Source organism: Nesoenas mayeri (assembly GCF_963082525.1).
Source record: "Nesoenas mayeri genome assembly, chromosome: 16".
Lineage (NCBI taxonomy): Eukaryota > Metazoa > Chordata > Aves > Columbiformes > Columbidae > Nesoenas > Nesoenas mayeri.
The window spans coordinates 9,907,646-9,918,991 of NC_137562.1; the positions used below are offsets into that span (position 1 = coordinate 9,907,646).

General features: G+C 61.3%; 2 protein-coding genes across 2 annotated transcripts; one reads left to right on the forward strand and one right to left on the reverse strand.

Moving 5' to 3' along the window:
* Positions 1 to 675: 675 nt before the first annotated feature.
* LOC308046682 (ammonium transporter Rh type A-like) lies at positions 676 to 2,061 on the forward strand (the record flags this gene model as incomplete). Its single annotated transcript, XM_080354678.1, has 1 exon — positions 676 to 2,061. One exon carries the CDS (start codon positions 676 to 678, stop codon positions 2,059 to 2,061), a length of 1,386 nt encoding a protein of 461 aa, XP_080210804.1.
* A 5,623-nt stretch (positions 2,062 to 7,684) lies between these two features.
* Positions 7,685 to 11,113, reverse strand: LOC308046683 (uncharacterized protein C20orf204 homolog; the record flags this gene model as incomplete). The annotated part of the gene is made up of 6 exons (XM_080354679.1): positions 7,685 to 8,242; positions 9,158 to 9,307; positions 9,411 to 9,473; positions 9,697 to 9,831; positions 10,461 to 10,707; positions 10,968 to 11,113. The coding sequence occupies 6 exons, from the start codon at positions 11,111 to 11,113 to the stop codon at positions 8,087 to 8,089; spliced, it is 897 nt and encodes a 298-aa protein (XP_080210805.1). The 3' UTR covers positions 7,685 to 8,086.
* Positions 11,114 to 11,346: the final 233 nt, after the last annotated feature.

Genomic DNA, 11,346 nt, shown 5'->3' on the forward strand with positions numbered 1-11,346 from the left:
CAGAAACTTCGGGGTAGCTGCTTGGCTGCTCTGGGCTTTGTTTTTCTCGCGCACTAATTGTTAATGAATTTCCAGCCATTCAAGCCAATGCAAACCTGTGAGAAAACGACCTTCTCGGCCCTGATTTCAGAGCTTTTTGGTGCTTCACAAAATCCGGGCAACTGCCGAGCAAAACGAGCATCATCCCATAGTGCGGGGTGGTGGTGGTGCCGGAGTCGTCTCCGGGTGGGATGCAGCAGAGCCAGGCTGGGATCTGGGGGGGTCTGAGCTCCCAGCATTGTTCTGGAAACTTCAGTGGCTTGGTCCCCATTCCTGGGATGGGTTAAATGGGGGTGTGTGCCCTGGTGCCCTCATCCCCAGATGGCTCCTTGCAGATTGTCCTTGTTCCCTGCTCTGCCCCATGGCTGTTTTCTCATTTCCCTTCAAAATCCTGACCCCCCCACATCTATTTTTTATGGTGACCAAACAAGAGCACGTGGGTAATTTATGGGCGTTGTGTTTAAAGAAGGGTAGGGGAAAAAACTCCTCTTCTGGCACATAAACTTATATCTTCAGTTAAAAATTAACTGTGGCCATAAAACCCTGATGTAGAAACAAGCGGAGCTCGTCCTGCGGGTGCTGCCACCCCATGCCCAGCTGTCCCGCCGGTCACCGTCCCCTCCTGTTCACCCTGGGATGGCTGTGTCACCCCCTGCCTGTCCCCGTCGCCTCCTGCCTCTCTCCCTGGGGCTCTTCCAGGGTGCCCTGCTCCTCTTCTTCGCCCTCTTCGTCACCTACGATGAGCCCTCGGTGCAGGCAGAGGATGCCAGTGTGGTGGCCAACCAGCTCTACAGCATCTTCCCCCTCTTCCAGGACATCCAGGTGATGCTGGTGGTGGGGCTGGGGCTCCTGCTGACATTCCTACCCCGTTACGGGCTCAGTGTCCTCACCCACAACTTCCTCCTGCTCAACTTCTCCACGCAATGGGCGCTGGTGTTGCAGGGCTTGCTCCATCACTTCCACCACGGCCAGGTACACTTGGACCTCCACAACCTCCTCGCCGCGGAGTTTGCTGCCGTGACGGTGCTCATCTCCGTGGGGGCTGTCCTGGGGAGGACCAGCCCCTGCCAGCTCCTCATCGTGGCCGCCTGCGAAGTCCCTGTCTACCTTGCCAGCGAGTGGGCCATCGTCACCCGGCTGGGTGTCCTGGATGTGGGGGGCACCATCACAATCCATGTCTTCTCATGCTATTTTGGCCTTGGTGTGTCCAAGGCTCTGTTTGGGGCAGTACGGTGGCCGGTGCACCCCAAGGAGACTCCGACACCCCGATCTGACCTCATGTCCCTGGTGGGGACCCTCATCCTCTGGGTTTTCTGGCCTAGCTTTGTGGCCGTCCTCTGCCAACCAGGAGATGCCCAGCACTGCGCCATCCTGAACACACTCCTGGCCATGAGCGCCAGTGCCCTGACAACGGTGGTGGCCTCCAGCCTGCTGGAGAGGGACAGCAAGCTCAGCCCTGGCCACCTGCAGAATGGCAGCCTGGCCGGAGGGGTGGCCATTGGTGCAGTGGCCAATATGGCCATGTCACCGGTGGCCGCCCTCACCCTGGGCAGCCTCTCAGCCATGGTGTGTGTCCTTGGCTTCAGGTTCCTCACCCCATTCCTGGCCAGAAAGCTCCTGCTCCAGGACCAGTGTGGCATCCACAACCTCCATGGCTTGCCTGGCATCCTGGGTGCTGCAGCCAGCGCTGTGGCCATCCTGGCAGCATCTGAGGACACCTCTAGGTCCCAGGTGTCCCCCACCAGGGGCAATGCCAGCGAGGCGGCATCGAGACAGTGGGGGGACAGTGGGGCGGGTGGGCAGGCGCTGTGCCAGGTGGCGGGGCTGGCGGTGGCCGTTGGTGGCTCACTGATCACTGGGCTGCTCACCGGTGCCGCACTCCGGCTGCCCTGCCTGGCCCGGCCGCCCGAGCGGCTCTGCCTTGACGACTCGCTGTATTTTAAGATGATGGATCAAGCTGGGAGCCAGGAGCCAGGCAGCACCGCTGAGGAAGGAGTTCTGGCTCTGAAGGAGCAGGTTTAGGCACTGGCCAGGGCCGGGGGACTAGCTCAGGGGTTGGTCCCTTCTACCCCATCAGCTGCGGGAAGGATGTGCTGCCTGTGCCCACTCCCTGCCTACACTTGGCCACAGCCACCGAGGATGCTGGCAGTGCCAGGCAGCACCGTGGCACCAGCCCCTCCCCTGTCCTTCCGCCCTGCGGTTGTGAACCCCCTCTGTGTCCCGGCTGCTCCCAGGTTCCCTCTATCCATCCAACTGAAGAGAAAACCTCCAGGGTTGTCTCCCCCAGCACAGATAACAACCCCCGGCTGACCTGGACATCCCGCCACGGGGCACCAGCACCGGCTGCTTCACTCCCATTGGGTGGCATCACCCACAGCGCCCGTCCTGACCCTCAGCTCCAGCTCCTCTGCCCAGAACAGGCAGCACCAGTGGGAGCTGCCGGCTCCAGCCGCGGCTCCAGCCACGGTACCAGGCTGGGGTCTCAGCATCTGTGGGAACACAGCAGTGGGGTGAGGTGGGATGAGCTGAGCTGGCCCCGAGCGAGGGATCTCACAGGGGTTTGACAACCCATGCTGGACAAACTCCTCTCTGGGATATGCTGCAAAGGGAGGTGCAGCTTTTTTTACCACTGATGCAGCAAGTGGTGATGAAGACCCAGCCTGAGCACAGAAAGGACCCTCAGAGAGATCACCCAGACACTAAAGCACCCTCATCCCACCCCAAAGCTGAAGCTGCGAAAACTGTGCCAGCATCCCAGGATGCTGGGGGGCCCCAAGGAAGAGCAGCAGCCCCATCTCAGCCCATCCCATCCCAGACGGGCAGCGAGCCGCTGCCACCCCACCGAGGACAAAGCCTGCGGTCCAGCGCTCGCATGCGGCAAGCTGTGAGCCCAGGGCTGCATCCTGCCTGGGGAGCGGGGCTGTGATTCACATCCCCCCCACTATGAGTCACCGCTGCCCCTGTACCACCGTGGTCCCGCTGCCGCAGAGACAATGTCGATGATGCTTGTGGGCTCACGAGGGGGTCAAGGCCACTGAACCCCCCCAGCGCCAGCTGCAGGAGTGGGGGGCTCTTGGCGCGGTTGGGGGTCCCCAAGCTTGTGGCAGTGGGAGCGAAGCTGGATCCCCTCCCCAGGCGGAGCCACGCCACGAGGGAGTGAGGCTGGGGAATTTGCCCTCCAATAATCACAAACAGGCTCGAGAGCCCGGGCGGGTTTGGTTAATTGTTAGAATAAAATATTACCAAGCTCTGACAAAAGAATCATGCCCCACAGCCGAACAATGGGCCCCGGCGCAGGATGCTGTGGGCTGAGCAGCAGGGCTGGGGGGCCACGGCGGTGGGGGGCAGCTCGGTCCCCCCCTCAGTCCCCAGCGGAGCCCTGGCAGCCCCCCGGCTCCTCGGCGGGTCGGGGTGGCCAGGCCCTGCGCTGGTGCTGGAGCCGGGTCCCTCGCTGCTCCCGGCTCCTGCCAGGCGTCGAGAGCCGCTGGAGCCAGCACCCGCCCAGGGAGCCACAATGCCATCAGGACCTGGACCGGCAGCATCAGCCTCGGCACGAGCTGGCGACCCACTGAGCCCGGCATCCCGTCCCACTGGTGGCCCCCGTGCCCGGCTCCGGCAGCCAGAAGGAGGGTGCCAGGGGCTGCAGCCAATCCCTCAGGAAGCAGCCATGGAGAAGAATCACGCACACACACACATATCCGCATGCACATGCACGCATACTCACGCACAGACAAAAACCTGGATGCACGCATCCATGCACACACACAAGCGTGCATACACCCATGTGCACATGGAAATCCATATGCACACACTCATAATCACATGCATGCACCCATACACACATGCATATAGTCACACACACTCCTGCACACACATGCACACACAAAACCACATGCACACCTCCATGCACACACGCATCCATGCACACACCCATAATCACATGCACATACACATAATCACATGCACACACACATACATCCATGCACACACCTTAATCACATGCATGCACCCATACACACATCCACATACACACATCCACATGCACATAGGCACATGCACACACTCCTGCACACACAAAACTGCATGCACACACACAGCCCCATGCACACACCCATAATCACATGCACACACACACATGTTCACATGCACACACATATGTGCATGCATGCACAGACATATACTTGCACTTACATACACATGCACACTCCCCGCGGCTGTAAACTTCTTGCTGGCAGAGGCGGTGGAGCAGGGCAGAGCTGCTTTCCAGCCTCCCCCAGCCCTCCCCAGTGGGATCAGCCTCCCGCCGAGCAGCCCGCGGCACCTACGGGGAGGGCGAGCAGCCGGAGCCGGGCTGGGCACACCCCTGCTCTCGGCTGGCATGTCCTGACACAGGCACACCGTACCACAATCTGCTCAGCAGATGCCTTCAAAACCAGTAACGGGCCCAGGAAATGGGGGTTCAGCACGTTCCCACTGCCTGGAGGGGCTCAGGCACCCGGCGTCCCACAGTGGGGGGTTCCAGGACCCACCTGGACCACAGCGCAGCTCCGTGCTGCCCCACTCCCAACCGTCCCTGTCCCCCAGGACCCGCTGTCCTCCAGCTGGAGCCGGGCAGTGATGCCGCTGGGGGTGCCGCCCCGCGCCCGGCTCTCCCCGCTCCTCCAAACCAGTCGCTCTCCAAAGGATGGAGCAGTAAAATATTCAGCAGAGCCCCCGGTGTTTATCACACCGTAAATCTGGGCTTTCAACAGCTTTACGATGCTGCAGGGAGATGGGAGAGAACAAAAAAACGCTGCTTTGCTTTGTCAGCCACAGCCTGCGTGTGCCAGTGCCCCCAGCGCCGGGGCTGCCAGGGGACCGGCCCCGCTTGCCAGGGGGATGAGGACAGAAACAGGGGGCCCATATGAGTGAGGGACACCCAGACAATGGCCAGGGGGGTTGCTGGCACCCCGAGATGATGACAGCTCTGGGGCAGTTGCATTTGGATGAAATGGTGATGGCCCAAAGGGGCGAAACGTGCCTCCGGCATTGGCTCTGTGGAAATATGGCAGCCGCCGTCCCCCAGCAAGGTCCCTGGGCATGGTCCGCCGTGCACGCTGGGGTCTGCTCCTGTCTTCGAGCTCAGCCTGCAGTCGGGTAGGAATGCCAGACGCTGGTCCTGGTAGGGAGAACCCACCCCTATCTCCATACCTGATCCCATCCCCACAGGTCCCCCCCCAGACCCCCATCTCCCTGCAGGCCCCGCCATGATTGCAAAACAAGCAGCGCGGGGAGGAAGCTGTGATCGAGCTTTTTGCACAGAGCTCGGATGCATCTGGCAAGGCCATCAGCTGGCGGCGCATGGCACAGGGCGGGGGGGCGAGAGCACGGCCGGTGAGCTCCCCCCGGGTTTTAACACACACATGTGCAACCTTTGCACGTCCTGACCCATAGCGTGCCCAAGCATACATGGCAACCTTGGCCACACCATGGGTGAGGTGGGGGCTGCCCGGGCACCGACCGGCTGGCACAGCACGGGGGAGACCACGGCGGCAGCAGCTGCTGGAGCCACATCAGAGCGGCCCCCCCGGGGCAGGCAGGAGCGTGCAGTGCTGCCCTCGAAGGAAATGCGCTCACTCCCATGTGCTGCACACTTGAGTTCGCCTCGCTGCTATTTTTATTTGACTTTTCAGGGCCTTGTTTCCTTTTTCCGGCTGTTTTTTTGCTGTGATTCCACCGGCATTGCGACCTCACTTTTCCCCTCCCTCCCTTCAGCCTCTTCCTTCACTCTTTCCTTCCTTTCCATGCGCTCATTCCTGCCGCCGCACCGGGCCCCCTCTCCCCTTCCCGGTGCACACAGTAAGCTCACGGTGAGCTCACGGCAAGCACACCAGTGCTTATAAACCCCTGCAAACGCCGGCACACACCGCCCACCAGCACGCAGACACCAAACTGGCAGCACTGGGTGCATCCTCCCCTGTTTTCTGCCTGCACAGGCAGCTGGGATGAGATGCCAGGTGGGTCTGCAGGCAGCACACGGCGCTCCCCTGTTGCTGCCTGCACAGGCAAGGTAACAAACAGAGCCGGTTATTGCTCTGAGAAGGTGCTGACGAGTCGACGGAGAAGGGAGGGGACTTTGCTCCAGCCTTGACGCAGAAGAAGGCAGTGAGTCACCCTGGCCCGAGCCACTGTCCCACTCACACCAGTGCACAAGTCACTGGGTTCTGACGGGACCATCACAACATCCCAGCAGGGCCATTGAGATGCTGGTGGGATGCTGTGGGGATTGTTGTTATATTTGAGGATGGTGGCTGGGATGAGAGGGGGAAAACTCAAATCCAAACCCTTGCAAAACCCACCATGGAGGCAGCAGGACTGATCCTGCTAAACATCCACAGGACCCGGTGGGACCCCACAAAAGCAGCAGCACCCCCTGCAGCCCCTTGCTCTCACCCCCAAGCAGAGTCCCTGACAGGGGGTGGACAGGGACCCCGGAGTGTCCCCTGCCCCCCCACTCCCTGCATCCCCCTACCCGCAACAGCTCTGGAACTCCCAGAGAAACCCCCAGGGAGTCATGTCCCCCATCCCCCCCAAGTCACATGGGTGGGGGTCCCAATCATGGGCAAAACCCATTGCTCCCCCCTGCTGTACCCTCACCGTGACCAGGGAAGCGGCCAATGCTCCGGTGGGGACAGGGGATGCTGGTGTGGCCAGCGTCCGGGTGGCCATGTGGCCCTGAATGTGGGGACACCCGACTGTGGAGACACCCTGTCCATGGGGACACAGGCCCGTGGGCAGCCGTCCGGCTCCGCTCAGTGCACACAGCCCACTGCTGCCACCTCGTGTCACAGCTGTCCCCACAGCCACAAAGCCAGGGCTGGCCACACTCATGGCTGTGACAGTGTCCACCTGAACACAGATGGGCTGGGGAAACTGAGGCAGGGGCACAAACGAGCCCCCCCCTACCTAACCGCTGCTCCAGCCCTGCCCACAGCTAGGGGAGGGAAATGAGCTCCCAGAAAAGCAGCTCCTGCGGCAGAGCCACCACCCACGCACCAGCAGGATGGCGGCCTGATGGCCAGGGATGCTGGCACAATGGGCAGAGGATGCCACAGTGGCCACCGCCGCTGCCTGCGCCTTCCTGTGCTCGTACGGCACCTGCACCGTGCCCAGAGCCTGCACCGTGCCAGCCCCCTCCATGGAATGAGAGCCCCTAGGTCACCCGATAAAGCACCTGAAGGGCTTCTGGGGAAGATGAGGTTTTATTTTTCATTTCCCAGAGACTGTTTGGCACTGAACGAGGGAGCAGGGAGCCGGCCAGGGCACTGGCAGGGCACAGGGATGAGGCAGGATGCTCCCCATCTCACCGAAGCCCACATCCCTCCAGGCTTGGCTTTGCCGGGGGGTGCCAGGGCACCCACAGTGCTGGGCAGCCAGCTCCCCCTGCAGTGCTGCCCATCCCTGAGGCCTTGAGCAGCTGCCTAGGGTTTTGTTATTTATCGGTGAGCACCAGTGCTCCCTGGGCTTCCCTGGGCACGCAGTGATGCACCCAGGTTTCCCCATCCACCACAGGTACCCAGCTGGTGCCCCTGTCCCAGCAGCGCACGAGGGACACGTGTCCCTCTCGGCAGCTTGGCCACTCTCACAGCCTTATGGATGTGCAGCGATCCCATTTCCAGAACAGCCTTCCAAGCCATGGTCCTGTGCATCCTCTTTCTGCCCCAAAAAGCAACCACTGTCCCCAAGAAAGCAGCAGGTGATGCAGGGCCAAGAGCACCACAGAAATCCAACACTTCACCTCCTTTTTTCAGCTCTTCCCGTTCTTCTTCCTCATGTTTCAGGTGTTCCAGCTTTCTGCCACAGCCATCCCAGGACAGACTAGCCCTCCAGCCCCCACCACAGGCGATGGGGCTGCTCCCTGGGTTCCGCTTCAACCAGGAGGATAAATTCAACCAGGCACCCACCGATAGCAACTCTGCTGCCTTCAGGGTTGAGTTTTTCCCAGGTTTCCAAGCAAGACACCGGCAGCCGCGGTGCCGGAGCAGTGCGTCCCTCCGGCGCCGTGTCCCTAGGAGTCCCGGGGGGCACAGCGGGGGGCGTGCAGGGCGTAGAGCTTCTCCCAGCAGGTCGCCAACCTCTCCACCTTCCTCCTGATCTCTCGCAGCTGCTTCCTCCTGCGGCCGTGTCCCCCGCGCCGGGGCTGTGCCGGGATGGGCGGTGGGCTCTGTGGTCAGCGTGCCGAGGGAGCAGAAACACCACCCCCCACACCACATGGGCATTAGTCAGGGGGATGAAAGCCAAAACCTGGCACTGAGAATGTACCCTGGGACATCACAGCTCGTGTATGTGGGCTTTGTGTGGCAAAGCTGCAGGCTGGGGTGGCTGAACTGCCTGAGGCCATGCCAAGGATGCTCTTGGGTCCCCAGAGGTGCCTGTCAGCCCCCAAGCCAGCAGCATGCACCCCACAGCACATCCATGGACAGGGCAGATGGGCAGGTCAGCTCTGCAGGCAGCTTGGAAACCAGCAGCAGCTCCATCCCACACCAATAAACCCCAGCAGGGTTGGTCCCAGTTGAAGAACACCCCCAGCACCAGCACACCCCCAGCATCGGGCAGAGCCGGGGAGCCGGCACTTGGCTGCCCGGGGTTTTCCCCGATGGTTAATGAGTTGCTGGCTCTGCCGTAGGGGATCCCAGCAGGGCCCCAGGGATACCGGGGGAGCCCAGATCAGCCCTTTGCAGAGAAATCCCAGTTCTTGCCAATGAGCACCCAGGAGTGAGAGCAGGACTGGGCGAGCCTACCCACGGGGCAATCATCCCATGGGGATGAGGCTCCGTGTTCCCATCAGCTATGGCATTGTGGCACAGGTGAACAAACCCGCTTGGGAGCTGGTGGCAAAACCCCTCAGCCTGTCCCACGCTGTCCCAGCCGATTTTCCCTCCCCAGCCCACCTAAAGCTCACTGGACTGTGCCATCAGCATCCCCCAGCCACCAACCCAGCACAGACCCTCACCCCCCTGGGATGCTGTGAGCAGGGCCTGGAGACCTCTCATCAGCAGCAACAGGGCAGGTTCTGCCCACGGCCTGAGGTGGGGAACTGGGAGCCACTGGGGTGACTGGGAAGGGACAGAGCTCCCACCTTGCTGATTTTCCTGCAGTTCTCCCTAAGCACAAAGTCAGTGTTTCTGGCCACCTTCCACACCGCCAGCTCCTCAGGGCCGTGCAGGGTGCCAGCCACCTCCCTCAGGGACATGCTGATGTTGTAGATGGAGAGTAGGATCTTCTGGTCCTGGAGAGGGGAGAAGCACATGGTCCCAGTGGCAGGGCGGCTTGATGGCTCCCCAGGGGCTCAGCCCACAGGCGGCCCCAGCTCTGGGTCTCTTAGTGCTCACCTTGTTTGAACGACAAGCTGGCCCAGCCCTCCTGCTCCTGTCCTCTGACCTGCTCAGGTTTTTCTGGAGAAATAAAACAAGGAGAAGATCAGGCACCTCAAAGCATCGGTGCTTCCCACGCGGGGCAGGAATCCCCAGTTTAAGCACAGCGCTCTCCCCAGTAATGCCAGCAAAGCGGCCAGCCCCTTATTAAACTTCAAAGCTCATCCCTCCCCTCACACATTCCACAGCGGGGCTGCATCCAGGAGGGGACCAGGGTCCTGGGCAACCCTGCCCCACCACTCACCAAGTTCTGGATCTCATGGAAGATGACGGCGCGGTACTGCCGGAGGATTTTGGTGATGCTGCACCTCTTCCCTCTGCTCAGCACAGCAACGAACAGGAGGAGCAGAACAGTGCAGGAGAGCACCCGGGGGAGAATCTGTGCAGGGAAGGGTCAGAGTCAACCAGGGAGGGAAGCCAGGGATGAGGGATGGAGGGATGAGGGATGAAGGGACACTCCAGGCTTTGCCTTCAGCTCCTCTCCCTCAGACCTGTTCCCTCCTCTGCTGACGCGGTGTGTGCAGGATGGAGAGCCACTGTCTCCTCTCCCAGGGGACATCCTGCCAGCCTGACTGTCCCCTTTTGGAATAAAGCCCTTGAGAATCCACTCCAGCTCCACTGCACATGGCACACACTGTGCTCTCTCCAGTGCCAGCAGCCAGGTATGCGGCACATAGGTGTGGCAGGGACTTTTGTAGCTTTGTAGGGTCTGTCCCTAAGCTCTCCACCCCAACAGGGTCCCCCATACATTAAGGCTAAGCCCTCACCCACCAAGAATCAAGGGGAGCAGGAAGAGATGTGTCCTGCTCTTTGGAGAGGAGCTAGAGGCAGGAGCCACATCCCTGCCTCAGCACAAACGGCTTGGGGCACCCTCAGAAGGATGCCCTCTGCACTCCCCATGGCACAGGCACAGCCCCCGCTACCTGGGGGGCCCCTGGGCTTTTATTCAGTGTTTCTTCCAGCCCACACTTGCCCCCAGGCTCAGGTGCCTTCATGCAAAAGCCAGACTGAAGCAGCACAAGCGTCCACTGTCGCCAGCGCGTCCCGGCAGCCCGGAGCTGGCCCCAGCAGCGCGGGGAAACCCGAGTGCTGACATCCGAGCTGGCGGGGGGCACGGCGAGGGGGCAGCCGGACCCTCCGAGGGACGAGTCCTGGGGCTTTGAAGAAGAGCCAGCGCAGCCTCAGGTGACCGGGGATATTTGAGCCGTCCCACAGCAACAGGGCGAGGATGGGAAGCCCAATCCACACGCAGCATCTGCCAGGAAAGGAGCCGACAGCCCTTCACGTCTCTGCATCGCTGAGAGACAGCACAGCACTGAGTCCCCATCCTGGCACCCGGGCATTTCTATCATCTCCCGTTTGCAGGAAAAAGCCCCCCAAAAATCCCTTCCAGCCCCCCCTGCTCTGGGCGTCAGGTCTGGGCAGGCAGAGAGCAGCTCAGCTCCTTCCAAATATGCAACACTGCGCTGCGGCCAAAGCACGAGCGAGGAGGAAGGAGCCGGTGGCTCCACTCACTGCCGGTATCTGCCTGTCCTGAGCCGCATCTCAGGGGTTCGCTGCCATCCCAGACATGTCTGCCTCTGGGGCTTGGCCTTTCGCTCAGAGAAGCCAGGAGCAAGAAGTTCCCTTCTGAGGTCTGAGTCCAGGCAGACACCGTCCATCCTGCCCTTTGCGGGGGACCTGGAGGGTTTGTCTGTAAAACCTGCACCCACTCTGTGCTCCCCGCTCCATAAAGGGCTGGTCCCAGCTCCAAAAGAGCGAGGAAGCTTCTCCTCACACTCCTTCTCCCACAGCTCAGCAGGAGCTATGGCAGTGTAACGCGAAGCAAAGCCTGACACGCCGCAAGTCTGGGAATCCATGGACGGAGGCACCACCTCGGAGCAGAAGCACGTGC